Source organism: Saccopteryx bilineata, chromosome 7 (assembly GCF_036850765.1).
Source record: "Saccopteryx bilineata isolate mSacBil1 chromosome 7, mSacBil1_pri_phased_curated, whole genome shotgun sequence".
Lineage (NCBI taxonomy): Eukaryota > Metazoa > Chordata > Mammalia > Chiroptera > Emballonuridae > Saccopteryx > Saccopteryx bilineata.
The window spans coordinates 59,034,498-59,057,386 of record NC_089496.1 but is presented as its reverse complement, the minus strand read 5'-3'; the positions used below and the strand labels follow the sequence as shown (position 1 = coordinate 59,057,386).

The following is a 22,889-nucleotide window of genomic DNA, read 5'->3' as shown; positions in this document are numbered from 1 at the left end:
ACCCTCAGACGGGGTTTTCTCTGTCCTTTTTTTCTATGTGAGGCAGAGAGGCAGGGTCTGTCTGGGATGAAGTCTCCCCGAGACTTTTAGCCACCATCCAAAAATGGGCTATTGAACAGGGGGGCCAGGGCCTCGCAAGTGGTGGAGGGTGGGTGGAGGGGCCACTGCTGTGGGTTTCACTTCTCTGTGCACCTGCAGGTGGGTGGTTTGTGCAGGGCTTGGGTGGGCAGGTGCTGTGATTCTGCAGAAGGGAGAGTTTGCAGGCTCTTGGGGGCTGCCCCAGCCTGCAGGCGGTCATAGCAGACAGCAGGCAAGGTCAGGTCCAGGCATGTGGGGACCACTGCCTCCTGCAGCCACCAGGGATTTCTCAGCCACAGTTCCCCATCCTGAGGGGCCTGCCAGGGGAGCCCGAAGTCACGGTTCCCACCCACGCCCTCCCTCCCTCCTCGTGGATAATAGCAGAGAGGCTCCGTAGGAGAGGGTCAAACTAGGTCCACGTGTAGGCCACAAGCAGGGGCTGGTGTGAGGCGTCTGCTCGAAATAGACAGAGGAGACGGGAGGTTTCTTTTGGCTAAACTGGGTCCGCAGTTATTCCACTGTTAATTTTGGCCCAGGGAACAAGGCCTCTGAGCAAACAGACTTTCCCAGAAGAGAGACCAACCCTTCTGTTGGGAAGCCACTTCCCGAGGCCACAGCTGTCCCCGCCCTGGCCCTTTTGTCTGGTCCCCCTGTCACCCCAGGCCAGCCCTTGCCTTTTCAAGCCTGTCCCTCTGTGCCCCCCCTCCTGCACCCCACAGAGTAGAGTCATCCCCACCCATGTGGACTTGGTCCAGAATGTCAGATTCCCCGACGCCTCGTGACCACGGTTCAGCCCTCCTCCCCCGGTCACAAGACACGCCTCCGGGGCTGGACGCTGGTGGCTCCACTTCCTCGTGCCCAAGAGCCCGCAGAATAGCAGGACGATGAGCTGGTGGGTGACCGCCGCCCAGACTGTGCGGAGATGAACTTGTCGTGCTTGTAGCGGACGTTCCTTTGTATTCCTTTCTGTACCCTCCTGCCTGCCCCCACCCCCTCGCTGAAAGGTCTGGCAGCCTCAGCTCCCATGGTTTTCGGCCCCAGTGCTCTCTGACTTTTCTGCACAGCCTGGAGTGGCCGGCCCCTGCTGGATGCAGGGTGGCCAGCAGAGGGACCCTGGGAGCTCCTGCAACCCTGCCCCTGTCCTCCACCTCCCTGTCCTTCGCTCCTCGGGTCTCAGACAGCTTGGAAGTGAGCCGTACCCGTAACCTAACTTCTGAGGCGACCCCAGCCCCCCACCTCTCGTGGGATCGGACCCTCACCAGACACCCCGAGTCAGGAGCACCCAGCTAAGCCAGCTCCAATTTCCAGTCCACAGAAACTGGGAGACAATAAATAAATGTTAGTTGTCTCCAACCACTGAGTTTTGTGACAATCAGTTATGCTAAGCAGTCGATAACTGAGGTAATATGTTGTATATACTGTGTGTGTGTGTGTAGAGAGAGAGAGAACACCCACATCTATATTGGTTTCTATATTTATCTCTATGTCTTTTTTTTGTTGTTGTATTTTTCTGAAGCTGGAAACAGGGAGAGACAGTCAGACAGACTCCCGCATGCGCCCGACCGGGATCCACCCGGCACGCCCACCAGGGGCGGTGCTCTGCCCACCAGGGGGCGATGCTCTGCCCATCCTGGGCTTCGCCATGTTGCGACCAGAGCCACTCTAGCGCCTGGGGCAGAGGCCAAGGAGCCATCCCCAGCGCCCGGGCCATCTTTGCTCCAATAGAGCCTTGGCTGCGGGAGGGGAAGTGAGAGACAGAGAGGAAAGCGCGGCGGAGGGGTGGAGAAGCAAATGGGCGCTTCTCCTGTGTGCCCTGGCCGGGAAGCGAACCCGGGTCCCCCACATGCCAGGCCAAAGCTCCACCGCTGAGCCAACCGGCCAAGGCCTATCTCTATGTCTTACCAACCATGAGTTTCCTACAGATCACTGCATTTTCAGCTCCACGCTGTGGGGATTCGTTCTAACCTCTCTGGCTTACCCTGTCAGTAACGTCCTGTCTTCTACCGTGGGAACCCCAGCTCCACCCCATTATCGACAAGATACTGATTCTTTTGGTCAGTCCTGGGGGGCACAGAGAGGAGGTCCAGCATGACTGTCCCATGGCTCTGCGAGGAAGCAGCCTCACGGAGCTCAGTATTCATTTAGAGTTACATTTAGAGTTCTTGTGGTCTGGGGTCAAAGGCATATGGTCCAAAATACTTTGAACTTGATGGGATCCCCCCCCCCCGCCAATAGAAAAGGGTGCTGCTCTCCCAGCTTCTCTGGAGAACAAGGAAGGGCAGGCCAAAAGGGAAGCACCATTTTCTTCCCAGACAGAACATGCAGTTTTAGTCTTTCGCACTGATTGCTAAAACATTCCGTGTGAGGAGGGCTGGACGGGGCCTCGGAGCCTTGGAGTTCTGCGTTTTCTCCTCTGGGCTGATTGCTGCCGTTTGTTAAATTATTTGTAGAGAAAAGTGTACGGTGTTGCTTTTTGAAGGCCCCCAGCCACCCCCCGCTGGGGACAGGTTTTGAAGTAGAGTCACTCCTGTTATTCCCAGAGGCCAGCGGACTCTGAGGTCTCCCCTGAAGCTCGGGTTGGGTGGGGCTCACAGGTTCTTCCAGAAGGAAGGACGCCCAGCTCGGACCATCTCTGCATGGGTGGTACTGGGGCCCTGTCTCTCTGTGGAGCGGGAGAAAGCGGTGTCGGTCCTTGACGTGACCTCGTTGGGGATGGAAAGGGTCTCCGTGACACTGGGTGGTGGCTGCCACTCTCTGAGGAGGTGGCATCTGTGGAAACAAGACAAGGCAGCCGCAGGTCAGCGCTGCTGCCCAGCTGGGTGGGGAGGGGCGGCCAGGTAGACTTCCTGTAAGGGGCATATGCATTTCACAGAAGTGAGAAAATGGACTCCGATGGCAGCTTGGCAAACGGCAGGGGTCTAATATCTGCTCCCTTCTCTTCCAGGGACAGAAAGCATGGGTGGAAAAAACCTTCTGCAAACGAGAATGTATCTTGGTCATTCCCAGCTCCAAAGACCCGAACAGGTGAGTCAGAAGGCCTCAGGAAGGCATGACCCACACCCACACTTGCCCACCAGTGGCCAGTCCTGGTCTAGTCTCCTAAGTGTTGGTGGGAGGGGGGAGAAGAACCCAGAAGGATGGCCAGAGTCTATTCCCTACATGACTCATTAGCTGGGGAGCCACGTGGACCTGTAGTTCCTCTGTTAAGATGCAAACAGGCTCAAGAAAGGGCTACTATCTACCATCTCCGACACTCCCCCGAATGTGACCTCTCAGACACAGATGGGCCGACAAAGTTCTCCTTGGTCTTAGTGAGATCGGGGAGCTGAGGGCTTTTTTAGACACATTTCTCGGACGACTTTGTTAGTTATCACGTCGTTCGGAGGAAAGGAGCGTCCACCGCAGGAAAGAGCGGATGTAGGGGAAAGAAACCCCTTGTGATGTTTCAAAAGGGTTGGCTCTGTATGCAAAAAAAAAAAAAAGTCAAACAATGTCACTCACCGACACAGAAATGCGGGTGTTGTAAGCCAGCAGGAGGCCTTCTGAGGCCGTGGGTGTTGATTGGACGTGAATTTACCTTAAAATTTCTCATCTCTGAGGGGTGAACGCTCCGAGGCTGTTTGGAGGGCTGGGGAGAGTGGTTCATCTTCATGTTCACCCAATACGAGGCCCACCCAGGTGGGGGTCACACGCAGAGGACGCCGATGCTTAGCGGTCATCTCGTTCAAAGTCACTGGACGTGGGCAGCTTCAGACTCCCCATCCCAAAGCCCACCCCTCCACCCTATGTCCCAGGTTCTTCTCCTGCTTTCCCCCAGTGGCTGCCCCTCCAAGGCAAGAAATACCATCGCAAGATAATTCTAGTGATCACCGTCTTCGTTTTGTTTCACCTCACTGTCCCTCCCTAATTTTGGTGGCACCTGGGCCCTCCCTGATGGACACCGTCTGTGCCTGCCTTGCAGTCCCCTCGGTGAGCTCAGTTTATGAGGCCTGTTAGTAACCTGATACTAAAACCAGACAAAAACATCCCAAGAAAAGAAACATTCCTAAAATACTCTACAAACCCTGTCAGCGTTCTAGGTGCTTCTCCACCCCTCCCCCTCTCACCTCTGTCTCTCTTTTCTCCTCCTGCAGCCATGGCTCCCTTGGAGCAAGTTGGCCCTGGGTGCTGAGGGTGGCTCCATAGTCTCGCCTCGGGCACTAAAAATAATGTCTTTGGTTGCAACAGAGCAATAGCTTCAGATGGGCAAGAGCATCACACCCCCTGGTGGGCATGCAGGGTGGATCCCGGTCGGGAGCATGCAGGAGTCTGTCTCTCTGCCTCCCTGCTTCTCACTTCAGAAAAATACAAGAGAAAAGAGAAAGAAAAGAAAGAAACCTTGCTCAGGCAGAAGGAGCTTCAGGGCTCACACACCAGAGACCCTTCCGTGAGCACCACAATTCTCTCACCTGAGCTCGCAAAACAAAAATGAAAACAAAAAGCCATCTGAAGTCCCTGCAAATGGCCCCAAGGGCCAACAGCAAATGAAGAAACACCTGCTCAAGAAAACCTACAAATTTTCAGTAAGAAAGGCTAGAGTTGACCCTGGCCGGTTGGCTCAGTGGTAGAGCGTCGGCCTGGCGTGCAGAAGTCCCGGGTTCAATTCCCAGTCAGGGCACACAGGAGAAGCGTCCATCTGCTTCTCCACCCCTCCCCCTCTCCTTCCTCTCTGTCTCTCTCTTCTCCTCCTGCAGCCAAGGCTCCATTGGAGCTAGGATGGCCTGGGCACTGAGGATGGCTCTGTGGCCTCTGCCTCAGGTGCTGGAATGGCTCTGGTTACAACAGAGCGACGCCCCAGATGGGCAGAGCATCGCTCCCTGGTGGGCGTGCCGGGTGGATCCCAGTCGGGCGCATGCGGGAGTCTGACTGCCTCCCTGTTTCCAGCTTCAGAAAAATACAAAAAAAAAAAAGAAAAGAAAGGCTAGAGTCTACAGTATTCGAACGAAGAGCGCTCACTGCCTGCCCCCTCTCAGATCGGCCAGAACGAGACCCCTCCCACTCTAGATAGCTACTACAGCCAGAGGAGGTTGTGCCCTCTCCTCTGGCCCCCCAGGAAGAGGAGCAGGAGGACTTCAGTCTCTCTTCCTGTCTCCCCTCGGTGAGACCCAGGTGAGAGCATCTGAGAGGTGGGGGGGGGGCTCCCTTTTTCTGCCCAGGCCCCACCCATGCAAGCAGCAACTCAAAGTGGGAGGAGCAGATTTCACACAAAATAGATTTAAAAAAAAACAAACAGGAAATAAAATGTTACTAGAGATAAAGAGGGACATTTTATCATACTAATCAGGTCAATCCATCAGGAAGGTATAACAACCATAAACATACATGCACCCTAGCAACAGAGCACCAGAGAGCATGAAGCAGAAACCGGAAGAAATAAAGGAAGGACAATCAACAATAGTTGTTGGAATCTCCCCTGGCCGGGTTGCTCAATATAAAGCATTGACCCCATGCCTAAGAGATCACAATTTCGACCCCGGTCAGGGCATATGTGAGAAGCAGTCAATGAGCACACAACTAAATGAAACAACTAAGTGGAATGGTGGATTGATGCTTCTCTCTCTCTCTCTCTCTCTCTCTCTGACATCAATTTAAAAATTTTAAAATAATAACCTGACCAGGTGGTGGCGCAGTGGATAGAGCATCGGACTGAGACATGAAGGACCCAGATTCGAGACCCTGAGGTCACCAGCTTGAGCACGGGCTCATCTGGTTTGAGCAAGGTTCACCAGCTTGAGCCCAAGGTCACAGACTTGAGCAAGGGGTTACTCAGTCTGCTGTAGCCACCCCCCCCTCGCCAGTCAAGGCACATATGAGAAAGCAATCAATGAACAACTAAAGTGCCACAACAAAGAATTCATGCTTCTCATCTCTCTCCCTTCCTGTCTGTCTGTCCCTCTCTCTGTCTCTGTCACAAAAAAAAATATCCTATTAAAAAATTAAAAATTTAAAATAATAATAATAATAATAATAATAATTGCAAACTTTAATTCCTCACTTTCAATAATGGCTAGCACACCTGAACAGAAGTTCAAAGAGGGAACAGTTGACTTGAACAACACTATAAATCAATTAGCCCTCGTAAAAGCTGACAGAACACTACGCCCTACAACAGAATATGCATTCTTCCAATGAGGAAAGGCAGCCCTCTAATGAGCTTGCAGTGGAAATAGAGATGCACCGATTATCTGGAAAAGGCCATCCTCATGGGGTCCTGTCCCCAACAACGGTGAATGAGGCGTTAGTTGGCCCCTGCCCAGGTGCCGCTCCCAGGTTAAGGAGGAAACTGCTACCGAGAGCCTCTGTTTTGCCTTTGTCTTCAGGTGTTGCTGTGGCCAGCTGACCAACCAGCATCTTACCCCTCTGCCCAGTGTGACATCCGGCAAAAACGAGGAAGAGAATAAAGAGGCGGATGCTCAGCCCGAGAAGTGGTCTGTCGGCAAGCACACCCAGAGCTACCCAACGGATTCCTACGGGACCCTTGAGTTCCAGGGTGGTGGATACTCCAATAAAGCCATGGTGAGAGGAGCCCTGCAGGGGGTCAGAGGGCCCTGAGGGGGGTCAGAGGGCCCGCGGCCTCTGTCAGAGGTCCAGCCTCCCGGACCTCCAGGGTGGCGGATACTCCAATAAAGCCATGGTGAGAGGGGCCCTGCGGGGGGTCAGAGGGCCCTGAGGGGGGTCAGAGGGCCTGCGGCCTCCGTCAGAGGTCCAGCCTCCCGGACCTCCAGGGTGGCGGATACTCCAATAAAGCCATGGTGAGAGGGGCCCTGCGGGGGGTCAGAGGGCCCACGGCCTCTGTCAGAGGTCCAGCCTCCCGGACCCCCAGATGGTGGGCGCCTGGGTCTGCTCCCAGGGTTGTGGCTCACCCTCCTGGATACTTCACAGCAAAGACAAGAACTGTATCTGCATGCTCAGCATTTTAACCACAAGATTTTTTTTTTCAATTAAAAAAAATGTTGTTTGGTTTTTTTGGGGGTTTTTTTTCTGTATTTTTCTGAAGCCGGAAACGGGGAGAGACAGTCAGACTCCCGCATGCACCCGACCGGGATCCACCCGGCATGCCCACCAGGGGGCGACGCTCTGCCCACCAGGGGGCGATGCTCTGCCCACCAGGGGGCGACGCTCTGCCCACCAGGGGGCGACGCTCTGCCCACCAGGGGGCGATGCTCTGCCCCTCCGGGGCGTCGCTCTGCCATGACCAGAGCCACTCTAGCGCCTGGGGCAGAGGCCAAGGAGCCATCCCCAGCGCCCGGGCCATCTTTGCTCCAATGGAGCCTTGGCTGCGGGAGGGGAAGAGAGAGAGACAGAGAGGAAGGAGAGGGGGAGGGGTGGAGAAGCAGATGGGCGCTTCTCCTGTGTGCCCTGGCCGGGAATCGAACCCAGGACTTCTGCACGCCAGGCCGACGCTCTACCACTGAGCCAACCAGCCAGGGCCAGTTTTTTTTTTTAATTAAGTGAGAAGTGAGGAGGCTGAGAGACAGACTCCCACATGTGCCCCTACCGGGATCCACCTGGAAAGCCCACTAGGGGGCGATGTTCTCCCCATCTGGGGTCACTGCTCTGTTGCTCAGCAACGGAGCTATTTCAGCGCCTGAGGTGGGGCCATGGAGCCATTCTAACCACCCCAGGGCCAACTTGCTCAAAACCATTCGAGCATGTCTGCGGGAGGAAGAAAGAGAGAGAAAGAGAGAGAGAGAGAGAGAAACAGAGACAGAGAGAAAAAGGGGAGGGGTGGATAAGCAGATGGTCACTTCTCCTGTGTGTCCTGACCAAGAATTGAACCCTGGACTTCCTCATGCCGGGAGCCACGGGATTTAGAAATAGAGCCCTGTTACAAAGAACGTGGCATCCTTTAAAGCCATTCCAACGTTATAGACCCTTGGGTCATGCTTTACCCAACTCTGCAACCTCATGCATCATTCCATCTTCAGTAACGAGAGGGAAATTGCGGTGTTTATTTTGTTTTTTGGGGGGGATGGGGGTCTGTGCCGGTTTTATTTTATTTTATTTTTGTTTTTTCGTAACTGGACCTTCAGCCCTGCTTCAGCGAGTTAGGAGTGTCTGGACCACCTTCCCTCTCAAGTTCCCCCACAGCCTCCCTGGCCTGCATTTAGCTGGACAAGGAGGCCACGGACTTTCTCATTTGCCGTGAACGGGAGGGCCAGCCAGGGAGGAGAGGAGTCCGCACTGTGATCCTTTTCAGCCGACTCTGAACAGGACTCCCACATGCCCAGTCAGACCTTTTAGTTTTTTCAATCTCGCTTTATTTCACTGGCCGAACATCCTTGTTCAAATAATACTCGGCTGCATTCCAAATACCACCGCTCAGGGGCCTCGGGAATGGCCCCTCGACGTCCAGGGTCACGGGCACGAAGAAGCAGCTCGTAGGGGCCAAGGCCGTGAAGAAGAACTTCCTCTTCACCTTGAGGGGAAGGTCAAGTCTGAAGGCTGGCCAGGGAGCCCCACGCCCCACCACCCACTCCATGTGGGACAGTGGGCCACTCCCTCGACAACATCCTGTCTGCCCTCTGGGCCCTCGTTCTGTCTGAGACAGCTCTGGAGTGGCATTCTTCCAGATTGGACTTGCCAGGTCACAGACAGACAGACACCCAGTTTGTATCTGAATGTCAGATAAACGGCGGATGATGTTTTAGTAGAAATAGGTTCTAAATAGAGTGCGCAGCCTGCTTAGACTGAAGTGTGTGTGTGTGTGTGTGTGTGTGTGTGTTGCATCTAAAATTCAAATGGAACTGGGCAGCCTTTTTGACTTGCTAACTCTGGAAATCATTCTAGAGCAGGGGTCCCCAAACTTTTTACACAGGGGGCCAGTTCACTGTCCCTCAGACCGTTGGAGGGCCGGACTATAAAAAAAACTATGAACAAATCCCTGTGCATACTGCACATATCTTATTTTAAAGTAAAAAGAAAAAAAAAAAAAACAGGAACAAATACAATATTTAAAATAAAGAACAAGTACATTTAAATCAACAAACTGACCAGTATTTCAATGGGAACTATGGACCTGCTTTTGGCTAATGAGATGGTCAATGTGCTCCTCTCACTGACCACCAATGAAAGAGGTGCCCCTTCCAGAAGTGCGGCAGGGGCCGGATAAATGGCCTCAGGGGGCTGCATGTGGCCCGTGGGCCATAGTTTGGGGACCTCTGCTCTAGAGTTTCCTTCCATCACTCGGCTGCAGGCTCAACTAGAGGTCCCAGAACTTGAGGGGGGGGGGAGAGAGAGAGAGAGAGAGAGAGAGAGAGAGAGAGAGGGTCAGAGTCAGCTCTTGCTACTGCCCTCCGTGTGCCTCGTAACAGGGGAGGCAGGGCCCAAGTGGGCGCTGACCACCCTTCCCACGCCCTCTCGCAGTATATCCGAGTCGCCTACGACACCAAGCCGGACTTGCTGCTCCACCTCATGGTGAAGGACTGGCAGCTGGAGCTCCCCAAGCTCTTGATATCTGTGCACGGAGGCCTCCAGAACTTCGAGCTGCAGCCCAAGCTGAAGCAGGTCTTTGGGAAAGGGCTGATCAAGGCGGCCATGACCACCGGGGCCTGGATCTTCACGGGGGGCATGAGCACTGGTAAGAGCCTTCCTCTTGCTGTCACACCCCCCACCCAGAAGCCAGAACACACGGCTCCCAAGGAGCTTTCAAAGAATTAAGGTCCAAACACGGAATGTAGGGTGTCCTGATTGGATTCGTGACCACAGCAAAGTCCTTCATTCAGTAGTTTGTTTTGTTTTTGTTTTTTTAGCAAGAGAGACAGAGAGAGACACAAAGAGAGGGACAGATAGAGACAGGCAGGCAGGAAGGGATAGAAGAGATGAGAAGCATCAGTTCTTTTTTTTTTTTTTTCTGAAGCTGGAAACGGGGAGAGACAGACAGACTCCCGCATGCACCCGACCGGGATCCACCTGGCACGCCCACCAGGGGGCGACGCTCTGCCCACCAGAGGGCGATGCTCTGCCCCTCCGGGGCGTCGCTCTGTTGCGACCAGAGCCACTCTAGCGCCTGGGGCAGAGGCCGAGGAGCCATCCCCAGCGCCCGGGCCATCTTTGCTCCAGTGGAGCCTCGGCTGCGGGAGGGGAAGAGAGAAACAGAGAGGAAGGAGAGGGGAAGGAGTGGAGAAGCAGATGGGCGCTTCTCCTGTGTGCCCTGGCCGGGAATCGAACCCGGGACTTCTGCATGCCAGGCCGACGCTCTACCACTGAGCCAACCGGCCAGGGCCAGCATCAGTTCTTCATTGCAGCAGCTTAGTTGCTCATTGATTGCTTTCTCATATGTGCCTTGACTAGGAGGCTCCAGCCGATCCAATGACCCCTTGCTCAAGCCAGCAACCTTGAGCTTAAACCAGCGACCTTGAGTTTCAAGCCAATGACCATGGTATGGGGTCATGTCTATGACCCCACACTCAAGCCAGAGACCCTGTGCTCAAGCCGGCAACTTTGGGGTCCTCAGCATCCCAGGAAGATTATCTATCCACTGCACCACCGCCTGGTCAGGCTCAGTAGCTTGATTTTGTTTTTTGTTTTTTTAATTTAGATGTGGTGGTGATGATGATGATCGACATTTCCAGCCCCTACTCTATGCACCACTCCCTGGAATGAGCCCGGCACAAGCCTCATGCTCATTGATGCTCTTGACAATCTTTTCTCCAGCAAGTAGGAGAGAAAACTGAACCAGGGAGAGGCAGAGGAACACACCAGGTGGTCTGGCTGTCAGCATTAGCTAAAGGCAGGGAGGGACGGCCAAACAGACCCCAGTGGTTTCCGTAACGCAAGTCCCTGAACCACAGGTTTGGTTTTTGTATCTGTCTTCCCTTTGCTAAGAGCCAACGCAGGGTGACCGGTTACTACAAACTCAGACTTCTAGTGAACATTTCTTTCATGGCGAAGATCATTCCGTCTCAACCCTGTCCCGTAGGGAATGGAGTGGCTCAGAGAAGTGACTCCTCGCTTCATCATGAGTGACACGATGGGAGGGGTGGAGCCTAAACATGTGACTTCCGGCCACTCGCAGGTGTCATCAGCCACGTAGGGGACGCCCTGAAAGACCACTCCTCCAAGTCCAGAGGCCGGGTGTGCGCCATCGGCATCGCCCCCTGGGGCATCGTGGAGAACAAGGAAGACCTGATTGGCAAGGACGTAAGTGTTTCCTTCCCAGACGTTGGCAAGTTTTAAAAAAAAATCAAATTGTTTCGAGGTCATTGTTGATTCACCTGTAGGTGTAAGAAATAAGAAAGAGGGGTCCCACGTCCCCTGTCTCCTTCCCACAATGGTGACATCTGGCCAAACAATGGCACAGGAGCAGGTGCCACTAGGATATTGACGTGGATGTGGTCGAGACACAGAGGGGCAGTTCCACCATCCCTAGGACTTCTGCCACCCAAGTTGCCCTCGAACATTTACCCCTAATGCCCTCCCACCCACACTCCTTCCCCGACTCCTGGTAGCCACCCATCTGCCCTCACCGACCATTTTTTAGCGTTTCAAGAATGTTCGGTAAATGGGATCGTGCCGTCTGTAACCTTGGCGGGCTTGCTTTTGCGCTCCACAGTAACGCTCTGGAGACCCCAGTTGTTCAGGGGGTTATCACCGATTGAGTCCTTTTAACCGCTGAGCACGGAGGGGACTCGGTCCACTTAACTGTTTGTTGGTTGTGGTGCATCTGGGTGCTTTCTGGTTGGCTATTACAAATATGTCTGCCTGTGAGCATTTATATGCAGGATTTGGGGTTAATGTGAGTTTTTCTTTCTCTGCCATCAATGTCCAGGAGTACCACAGCTAGGTTGCTGTTATCGAAAATAATTTACTATTTTCTTATTTATTTATTTATTTATTTGAGAGAGAGAGAGAGAGAGAGAGAGAGAGAGGCAGATAGACAGGGACAGATAGGAAGGGAGAGAGATGAGAAGCATCAACTCATAGTTGCAGCGCCTTGTTTGTTCATTGATTGCTTTCTCATATGTGCCTTGACCAGGGGGTTCCAGCTGAGCCAGTGACCCCTTGCTCAAGCCAGTGACCTTGGATTCATGCGAGAGACCTTGAGCTTCAAGCCAGCGACCTTTGGGCTCAAGCCAATGACCTCAGGGTTTCTAACCTGGGTCCTCAGCGTATACCACGTTGATGCTCTCTCCACCTCGCCACCGCCTGGTCAGGCTAATTTACTCTTTTCTAATCCAGCATAGACATTTGCACATTTGAAAGAAAGCCTTCATCAGAGAGGACAAGACAGTGACCCTAGTTTGGCGCGCACAGTTAGAGGAGGCCGCGGCTGTGTCCGTGCCTGTCCCTGTCCCCCCCTCCCCACGCCCGCGTGGACATCCATCCACCGGCTGCCGCAGCTCTGGTTTGTGCCGTGCGTGTTGGCAGGTGATGCGGGTCTACCAGACCATGTCCAACCCCCTCAGCAAGCTCTCCGTGCTCAACAATTGCCACACGCACTTCATCCTGGCCGACAACGGCACCCTGGGCAAATACGGCGCCGAGGTCAAGCTGCGCAGGCAGCTGGAAAAGCACATCTCTCTGCAGAAGATCAACACGCGTGAGTCCCGGCGGTGGGCGTGGCCGCGGGGTGGGGGCAAGTGGGCGGGGAGCGGCCCCCGGCTGGTCAGAACCTGGACCTGGACTCCGTGGGGGGTGACCTGCCTTGACCCTTCCCCTTGGCCATCTGCAAAGTGCGCTGGTGGAACTCCGTCACGAGGAGGGTGGACGTCAGAGACAGCTGTGCTGCGGTTGCCATGGTGATGGTGCTGCCTACCGCCCCGTTGCTGGATGGTTCTTGTTCCCTGGGATTACCCCAGTTATTATTATTATTATTATCATTATTTTAATGTTTAAACAAAAGACATTTCTCAAAGGTATATAGTATGGTTTCCACCATCAACTGAGAGTTGGGTGATCATTAAATTGAATCTCTTGAGCCCTGGCCGGTTAGCTCCGTTGGTTGGAGCGCGTCATCCCGACGATCAACAAGGTTGCGGGTTTGACCCCGGTTGGGGCACACACGGAAAGCAACCAGTGGACGCGTAGCTAAGTGGAACAACACACGAATGCTTCCCTCTCCCCCTTCTTCTCTCTGTCTCACTAAACTCGATCCCCCTCCCCCCAAAAAAATTTGTAATTGAATATCTTTGGCTCTGGTCTGTCACCTACCTAGACCAAGACGGGCCAAGGTGGGGAGACCCCTGGAGAGGGTCACTGCCCCGGGGATAAAATTATAATAGTGACCTGGTAAGATGGTAGGAACTGCTGTCACTTCTTGGGATGTGCTCTGACCCCAGCGCCTCCTACTATCCAACAATCGTCTACAGAGCAGTCTCAGAGAGTGTGTTGTGTTGACCACAACCGGTAAGATTTCCGTGGGCGAGAGGCGGCCTGAGAAACTCTCGTGACGAAGCGTACTCGAAGGGACTGTGGGGACGCAAGGGCGGAGGTAGCTCTCTATGAAGAGTCTGTGGACTCCCAAGAATCGGGAGGCTGCGGGTAAACCGGCTGGCGGCTGAATTTCTTTTTGTTCTCGTGTGTTCTGGTTGTCCTGGACTTGTTGGCTTGGCACTGCCCAGCGTCACCTGGCCGGCCCCGTGTGACTGGTGGGCTTCCCTTTGTCATCCTTTGCCTGGGGCTCTGAGTGGGGCAGGGGACAGCAAAGGGATGCCCAGTGGTGACACCGCGCGGAGCTTCGGGGGAGTCCAGCCTAAAGCCACGAAGAATTAAGCGCACTCCTGTTGCTAGACAAGAAGGTGATTCGGGCCACCGTCGCCCTGGAGATGGAAAATTGCTAAGCCTTGCTGGGGTTGGCGACCTCAAAGGCAGGAGTCTGCCTTGTCTTGGTCCATCCCCCCCCCCAATTTCTCTTATTCACACAAAGCCGATCCTTCAAGGCACATTTGCTGGCTTGGGCTTCACTGAGCTGGATCTGATTCTTTAAAAATATCGAGACATTCCTGTCCGTAGAAATGCATCATGGAGGCAAACCAGGAAGTCCAAACTCCCCCACTCGAACAGTTCTTAAGCTGTCCCAACCCAGGCGAGCAGACCTCTTCCGAGGGCCCTCAGAACCGTGAGACCAAGCACTCGTCTCCAACAGGGTGTCGGCTGATGTTTTAGCAACCGACTCCCGGGGCATCTAGAGAAAGATGCTCAGAACATCACATCGTGGCCAGGTTGGGGGACGATTGCGAATGAGGCGAATCTGTCTGTGCCGCTCTTTCACTGTTACCGTCTCTCTTCTCCGGAACCTCAGGTTCTGTGGGTTCTCCTGCTGCCTCCTGCTCCCCAAAGCCCACTCTGCTGGTTCCGCTACCAGCCAGTGTTATCTGGCCCCTGGGGAGCCCTGTTTTCTGGTAGAGACGGAGGGAGGACCCTGGGAACACAGGATTGACTGACCAGCTCCGTGGTGGTCCCTGGGCTTGCCCTCCCTGTAACTCACTGCCTGCTCCAGACGCTGGAGGCAGCAGCAGCACCAACACACCCCGTTCACAGGCCCCTGAAAGTTTACAGAGTCCTCGGCTAGCCAAACAGCTTCTTCTCTATTTTTTATTCATTGCCCCGTGAGGAGATAAAGGAAGCATGGTGATGATGGTTCACCCTTGACAGACGGTCCCCTGAGGCTCACGGTGTCACACGGCTGATATGCGAGAGGCCAGGCGCTGGACTGAGCTCTCCTAGTGCTGGTCCAGGTCCCCTTTCTCTGAGTTAGTCTCTGGGGGACAGCCGTCCAGGGCTGGGATGTCAGACCCTGAGACAGGGCTGCAAAGGAGGTTTGTTTGTTTGTTTGTTTGTTTTTTTAGCAAAGAGACTCTCCCAATGTCTCTCACATCTCACCTTGAAGTAGCCCGTAGGCCAGGTGAGTTCTCTGTGGAGCTGAACCCCATGATACAGAAAGGTCATGACTTTTAGACGCCCCTTTTTTTTTTCCAATAAAGGCCACCGAACGGGGTTTGAGTAAAAGAACAGGAACCACAACCTTCATGTCTCCTGGAGAATGTCCGCCCCGCCAGGCACACCCACCCGCCGGGCACAGCCAAGGTTGCGAGGTCGGAAATGAAAGCGGGGGTTATCAGTCTGAGGACGGCGGTGGTGTGTGTGTGTTTCAGGACTGGGCCAGGGAGTGCCGGTCGTGGGCCTCGTGGTGGAAGGGGGCCCCAATGTCTTCTCCATCGTCCTGGAGTACCTCCGAGAAGAGCCCCCGGTCCCCGTGGTGGTGTGCGATGGAAGCGGGCGCGCCTCAGACATCCTGTCCTTTGCGCACAAGTACTGTGAGGAAGGAGGGTAGGATTTCTGACATATTTCAGAGGGCGGAGGGGTTTCCACTGCCTTCCTGAGAGGCTGAGAAGGAAACCTTACCCACTCCCAAAGTGTTCAATAAGGAAGATTGACTAGATTCTTCTTCCTCTTCTTCTTTTTTTCTCCTCCTCCTCCTCCTCCTCCTCCTCCCCCTCCTTCTCCTCCTCCTCCTCCTCCTCCTTCTTCTTTCTGTAGGTGAGAGGAAGAGATATAGTGAGGCAGACTCCCACATGCACCCTGATCGGGATCCACCTGGCAACCCCGTTTTGGGCCGATGCTCAAGGACTGAGCTCTTTTTAGTGCCTAAGGCTGACCCACTCAGACGGATCAAGCCACTGGCTGCAGGAGGGGAAGAGAGAGAGAGAAAGAGAGAAGGGGAAGAGGGAGGGATGGAAAAGCAGATGGTCGCTTCTCCTGTGCACCCTGACCAGGAATTGAACCCAGGATGTCCCGTGCACTGGGCTGACACCATATCCACTGAGCCAACCAGCCAGGGCTTAGACTCCTCTGTTTCCCGAGGTCGGCATGAGAGGGAGCTCACAGGAGTCCTTCTCTGGGGGCACACACTCTCTCCTGACCTCATTTGCCCTTATGAGCCTGGGAATCAGGACCAAGCGTGAATGCAGTGTTTTGGGTCTGGCCCACTTCTGACTTCTGTTCTGGGATCCCCTCCCATGGGCAAAGATAGCGGAGGCACGCAGGGACATCAGCCCCATCGCGCGTGCAGACTTCACACTCGCTGTCCCGTGCTGGCGTGTTTCCTCTCCGAACAGGCTCATCAGCGAATCCCTCCGGGACCAGCTGCTCGTCACCATTCAGAAAACATTCAACTACAACAAGATGCAGTCACACCAGCTGTTTGCGATTATCATGGAGTGCATGAAGAAGAAAGAACTGGTGAGTGGCCAGGGTTCGTGTCCAAAGCCAGCTTCCTCAGACAGAACTGGGTCTTTTTTCTAATGCTGCCCGTGTGTGCGTGGTGGGGTGGTCTGTGTTTCAGGGCAGCCTTGGTCCGAGAGGCGGTCTGCAGATCCACACCCCGTTGACAGAAGCTCGTGCAGATGAGGGACCTAGGCGCTCTCAGACCTTAGCCTGTTAGGTGGCATCGTGCCACATTGCACCAATCCTGAGGTCCGTGGTATTAATCAGATCGAGAGATTTGAGGAGTGACCTTATACCACCTGTTTGGATGAGCTTGTAAAATTCTTTTTTTGTTGTTTTTGTTTAGTGACAGGCAAGGAGTCAGAGAGACAGACTCCCACATGTGCCCGACCGGGATCCACTCGGCACGCCCACCAGGGGGCGATGCTCTGCCCATCTGGACCTTTGCTCTGTTGCATCCAAGCCACTCTAGCGCCTGAGGCAGAGGCCATGGAGCCATCCTCAGCGCCTGGGCCAACCTTGCTCCAATGGAGCCTTGGCTGTGGGAGTGGAAGAGAGAGAGAGAGAGAGAGGAAGGAGAGGGGGAAGGGTGGAGAAGCAGATGGGCGCCTCTCCTGTGTGCCCTGGCGGGGAACCGAACCCAGGACTTCCACATGCCAGGCCAACGCTCTACCACTGAGCTAACCAGCCAGGACCTTCGGTGGTCCTTTTAAAAAAACACCCCAGCTCTCCCCCCACTGTTTCCAACCTAGCCTTACTCAGTCTTTTCATGACCAACCCACTTCCAGGTCACCGTGTTTAGAATGGGAGCAGAGGGACAGCAAGACATGGAAATGGCCATTTTAACCGCCTTGCTGAAAGGTGAGTTCCGAGGACACGGGGCCGTCTGTCCTCTCCGTGCTGGCCCGGCTGGGGCTTTGCCGCCGCCCCGGTGAGCCCTCTCCTTCTCCTGCCAGGGACTGGGTCGGTCAGTGACAGAGCCCTCCACCCCCGCCCCGAGCCCCCCAGCTGCCCAGACGTGTCCCCGTGTGATGCCAGGGTAGAATGACAGGTCCAGAGGTGGGTTTCCGCAGGTGCCCGCGGACCGTGACGGGCCGGAGTCAGAACCAGTTTCCATTTCTCACCAGTTCGTTAAATGTTTTGGCTCCTAGCGGGAAACAATATATATTTTTTTCTGTAGTGCCTTGTTCACTTTCCACATCTCTGTCCTCATGACAAGCAGCAACCTGGCCGCTCATGGGATGGTTTGGGGACACACACTTCCCGCCTGCCTCTTGGTGACCCTGGGACAGTGATGAGCCATAGGAGAGAGGAGAAGGTGTCACCAGCGGCCGGCTGCCTGGCCGTGCCGGGCTGGTCTCCTTGTGGCTGGGGGCTGGTGTTCTCAGGCTGTGGACACCTCCAGCCTGGAGGGGCAGCACCCACTGGCCTGCCCTGACAGATGTCTGGCCACCCCAAGTCTCTAGATGAGGGTCCTAGGGTCCCTGGGTACCCCTGTCCCTCCCAAGAAGACCCTGTGAAGCCAGCACGGAGAGAGGTGGCCACCACCTTCCTCCCGGGCAGCCCTTTGAGAGAGGGAGTTCTTAGTTCTGGGGCCTGAGGGGTCACTCTGGGGACCGGAGGAAAGGCGGCGATGCTCTGCCCCAGCCCTGCGGAGTCCGGGGAGCCCCTGCTCACTGCCCAGCCCCCTGCCGAGGCCGGGTGGTCCAAGGGCACAGAGTGAGAACCGCCTGCTCTGTGGTCTCCACAGGAACGAACGCGTCCGCTCCGGACCAGCTGAGTCTGGCTCTGGCCTGGAACCGCGTGGACATAGCGCGGAGCCAGATCTTCGTCTTCGGGCCGCACTGGCCGGTGAGACCGAGTGCTTCCAGACTCGCACCCTTTATCCTGACCCTGTCCTTGTCCCGCGTCACCGTGCGCTGCCCTGGTGACACCGGTCTCGGGAAATGACCCGAGGGGTCTCTGATGTTTCAGCGTGCGACCCACCGGGGAGTCTTAGGAGACGTTGCTATTTCACATCAAGAAACCGGGAGGAAGGCCCTGGCTGGCCAGAGCACTGTCTCCACCCTCCAAAGTTCCAGGTTCGATCCCCGGTCAGGGCACATACAAGAGTCAACCAGGGAATGCATGAATAAGTGGAACAACAAATCGATGTTTCTCTCTCTCTCTCTTTTTCCCTCCCTCTCTCTCTCTCTCTCTAAAAAAAAAGCACAGTTCGAAACCCTGGGCTTGCCTGGTCAAGGCACATATGGGAGTTGATGCTTCCAGCTCCTCCCCCTTCTGTCTCTCCTCTGTCTCTCCCTCTCCTCTCTAAGATGAATTTTAAAAAAAAAAAAAAAAAAAAAAGCAAAAAACAAACAAAAAACCAGGAGGGAGGTAGGCGCTACCAGCACGAAGCACAGACTCAAACCAGTGCTCTTGAAGAAATTACTGCTAAATATTTTAGCATGGCTAGTGAAAGCGGGTTTTTTTTTTTTTACCCTTTTATTTTCTTAATGGTTTTAAATTTTTTAGAGAGAAAGGAAAGGAGGGGGGGATTGATTTGTTGTTCCACTATTCATGCAATCACTGGTTGATTCTTGTATGAGCCCTGACCGGGGATCAAAGCTGCAACCTTGGCGTCCTGGGACGACGCTCTAATCCAGTGATTTTCAACCTTTGTTTCTCACTCACTCATCAACTAATTTCTAAAGAAAAAGGGGCCCTGACCTCTTCTCCCTTAGTAACTAATTTATTTGTGCCATGAGATGAAAATGGTTGTATTTAGTCAAGGGCACTGACCTTAGTAATTAGTGTGTGTTTGTGCCATGGAAAGAAAAGGTTGAAAATCACTGCCAGGGCATTTTTTTTAACCTTTTAAAGAAAATAGCTCATGAAGCCCTGGCCGGTTGGCTTAGCGGTAGAGCGTCGGCCTAGCGTGCGGAGGACCTGGGTTCGATTCCCGGCCAGGGCACACAGGAGAAGCGCCCATTTGCTTCTCCACCCCTCCGCCGCGCTTTCCTCTCTGTCTCTCTCTTCCCCTCCCGCAGCCGAGGCTCCATTGGAGCAAAGATGGCCCGGGCGCTGGGGATGGCTCTGTGGCCTCTGCCCCAGGCGCTAGAGTGGCTCTGGTCGCAACATGGCGACGCCCAGGATGGGCAGAGCATCGCCCCCTGGTGGGCAGAGCGTCGCCCCTGGTGGGCGTGCCGGGTGGATCCCGGTCGGGTGCATGCGGGAGTCTGTCTGACTGTCTCTCCCTGTTTCCAGCTTCAGAAAAATGAAAAAAAAAAAAAAAATAGCTCATGAAAATTAAATACGGTGATTACACAGAGTGCACTCTGTTCCATGAGACCCTGGAGGCCCAGAGAACTCTGTGTGAGTGTGTGTGAGTCTGTGCTCATGTTCTCACAAGTGCATGTGTGTGCCAGCATGTTCACGTATGCACACATGGGTATGCACATGGAGGTGAGGGACCCGTTGGGACCACCAGCTCTAATACCTTCTCCCAACCCTGCTTGCTGTGGATTGCAGCCCCTGGGAAGCCTGGCCCCCCCAGCAGAGAGCAAGGTCACGGAGAAGGACAAGAAGCCGCCCACAGCAACCACCAAGGGGGGGCCTAGAGGAAAAGGAAAAGGCAAGAAAAAAGGGAAAGTGAAGGAGGAGGTGGAGGAAGAAACCGACCCCCGGAAGATCGAGCTGCTGAACTGGGTAGGTGTGGGGAGTCTTTGCTCTTGTCTCTTGGGATCATCGAGATCATGGAGCTTGTCACCCCCTTGTTCAAAGGGAAGGGGCCCCTTCTGGGTGCCTCTGCCCCTGCCCCAGCCCCAGCCTGGGCCCTGAGCCCCAGGAGGCCATGGGAGGGCTTGGCAGGGTCATGTCAGCATTTCCCAATGGCTAACGTCACCTGGGCTGGGAGGCAGCTGCCAGGTGGCCGCAGGTTCCTGCTTTGGGGGGGGACAAAAGCCACAGACAAGGGAGGCTAGGTCATCAGACTCACCAGCAGGCCCCTCTGCCTGGCAGACAAGCAGATGCTGGATGGGTGACAATGTGGGAAATATCACCAATTATCACTGAACAAAACACGGAGCCTGTGATTGGCTTGGGGGTGAAGGTAACTTGTCATGGGGGTGAAGGTAACAGCGACCATATCCCACCTTGCCCCTGAAGGGACCCAGGCCAGACAGGGTCACTAGGCCCCTGCAGTGACACATCCCTGGTATGGCTGTCACTCGCCCTGGTGGCATGCCATGTGCCCACTTGGTCCACCCCAGCCTGCTGCACGAGTCATTCTAAGTCGAGGAGATAAACTGTCTCAGCAAGCGTTTGCTTTATACTGAGGGCTGCAGGTTCCGCCGTTTTGGAAGGACAGAGGTGTTAATAATAACTAATGAGCAGTAAAATAGGGAGATCCACCACCTCAAGGAACGTCGTGGGTGGACATGGGAGCCTGGAGGTTCAAGTACCGGTCACAGTTTCCTTTTGCAAAGGGCACTGCCCCCTCGGTGGGCTTTCCTCCCCAGGCTTCTATTAAAAGAAAAGCTAATAAACTTCTTCTCACTGAAAACTGGACAGAGCAGGGGCAGTTGGGCTGTAACTCGGAATTGTCTTCAATTTGTTTGACAAAGGAGGAAATCACATATTTTCCTGCTTTTGCCAAAGTGGGATCCTTGGTCAGATGTGTAGAGGCCTAACTGATGAGAAAAGGGAGGGGAGATGGGTATGTTTACTGGAAGACAAATAGCAGAGAGGACCCTGTGCAGAGAGTTGTAGGATCTGGTGGCAGGGCCGGGGGCAGGATAGGCTTTTCAAGGTGTTCCCAACCTGCCTCCTGCCTAGAGTCCCCTTGAGAGGCCACTCTCGAGCTCCCCTCCCTCCCCGCGCAGGTGAACGCCCTGGAACAGGCCATGCTGGACGCGCTGGTCTTAGACCGCGTGGACTTTGTGAAGCTCCTGATAGAAAACGGAGTCAACATGCAGCATTTCCTCACCATCCCACGGCTGGAGGAGCTTTATAACACAGTGAGTGTCCCGGCAGGGGTGGGGGACAGCAGGGGCCGGCCAGCCGGATGCGGTTCTCTGCATAAGTGAGCCCAGGGGAGCACGGAAATTCTGAAATGTCGGTTCAGCTGGGAGGGCTACCAATGGATGGGAGGCAGGTAGTTGTTTCCTTCCCCTTCTTTCTCTTCCTCCTCTTCTTCCTCCTCCTCCTCCTCCTCCTCCTTCTTCTTCCCATTATTATTATTATTATTCTCCTCCTCTTCCTCCTCCTCTTCTTCTTCTTCTTTTTCTTCTTCTTCCTCTTTCTCTTCCTCTTCCTCCTCCTTCCTTTTTCCTTCTTTTTTCCTTCCTTCCTTCCTTCCTTCCTTCCTTCCTTCCTTCCTTCCTTCCTTCCTTCCTTCCTTCCTTTCTCCCTCCCTCCCTCCCTCCCTCCCTCCCTCCTTTCTTTCTTTCTTTCCTTCCTCCTCCTCTTCCTTCTTTATTTTGTTTTTAAAAACTGTTTATTTGGGCCCTGGCCGGTTGGCTCAGTGGTAGAGCGTCGGCCTGGCGTGCAGAAGTCCCGGGTTCGATTCCCGGCCAGGGCACACAGGAGAAGCACCCATCTGCTTCTCCACCCCTCCCCCTCTCCTTCCTCTCTGTCTCTCTCTTCCCCTCCCACAGCCGAGGCTCCATTGGAGCAAAGATGGCCCGGGCACTGGGGATGGCTCCTTGGCCTCTGCCCCAGGCGCTAGAGTGGCTCTGGTCGCGGCAGAGCGACGCCCAGGATGGGCAGAGCATTGCCCCCTGGTGGACAGAGCATCCCCCCTGGTGGGCGTGCCGGGTGGATCCCGGTCGGGCTGTCTCTCCCCATTTCCAGCTTCAGAAAGATACAAAAAACAAACAAACAAACAAAAAACTGTTTATTTGAATCGCAATCTGCATAGGGGCTGTCCTTCATGCCGCTGATGTATTTCTTAAATCTCTTCAAATCCTTAACCGTCCTCTGTCTCTTCATCCATCACTAGTTAGTTAATTGATTATTTAATTCAGAAAGCAGGTCACTGGTCCTGCAGCATCTCTCAAAGTCTAAGTTCAGCTGAGCTGTTCCCGGTGTTGATTTTAGTCTGGTTCTCTATCCATCTTGTATGTGGTTCCGAGGAAACGGGCAGTGAGACACTTCATCGAGTGGAGGTCTGGTGATTTTTGGCAAAACCGGTTCAGATGTGGGTTTAAGTGCTTTTTATATAAGGAGGTATACAGTCGTGGTTCTTTTGTGACTTTAGTAACTAGCGATTGTGAAGGTGTCACACTCAACCCTATTGACATTTGGGGGCAGGTCATTTTTTTGTTTGTTTCTCAACGACAGTTGACACAATATAACGTATTGAACATAGACAGACGTGTCGGATACATCCTCAGCACGGCACATCCTGTGTCTTAAAGGATACAGGCTCACAGCAGGCCCCTTAGCCAGCCCTCCCCGTTCACTGATTCTGGGGAGGAAGGTGGGGTTTTGCTGCCAGTTGAGAAGGAAACCGTGGTTAATGTGGCCGAATGCTTGCCTTTCAGAGACTGGGTCCACCGAACACCCTTCACTTGCTGGTCAGGGATGTAAAGAAGGTCAGTCTGTTGCTTCATCATCCTTACCTG

General features: G+C 54.3%; 1 protein-coding gene across 6 annotated transcripts in view; it reads left to right on the top strand.

The window, feature by feature from the left end:
* Positions 1–22,889, top strand: part of TRPM1 (transient receptor potential cation channel subfamily M member 1) — a 74,808-nt gene that overhangs the window by 11,604 nt on the left and 40,315 nt on the right. For 5 of the 6 annotated variants that reach the window (XM_066239075.1, XM_066239072.1, XM_066239073.1 and 2 more), the window contains exons 2-13: positions 3,023–3,102; positions 6,438–6,633; positions 9,484–9,697; positions 11,135–11,259; positions 12,487–12,658; positions 15,213–15,387; positions 16,176–16,299; positions 17,073–17,145; positions 18,035–18,135; positions 19,795–19,971; positions 21,147–21,281; positions 22,809–22,859. In XM_066239075.1, the coding sequence (XP_066095172.1) occupies positions 3,023–3,102; positions 6,438–6,633; positions 9,484–9,697; positions 11,135–11,259; positions 12,487–12,658; positions 15,213–15,387; positions 16,176–16,299; positions 17,073–17,145; positions 18,035–18,135; positions 19,795–19,971; positions 21,147–21,281; positions 22,809–22,859 (1,623 nt within the window). Of the gene's footprint in view, positions 1–3,022; positions 3,103–6,437; positions 6,634–6,843; positions 6,870–9,483; positions 9,698–11,134; positions 11,260–12,486; positions 12,659–15,212; positions 15,388–16,175; positions 16,300–17,072; positions 17,146–18,034; positions 18,136–19,794; positions 19,972–21,146; positions 21,282–22,808; positions 22,860–22,889 lie in introns of those variants that run through there. The other variant, XM_066239074.1, reaches the window with a different exon arrangement.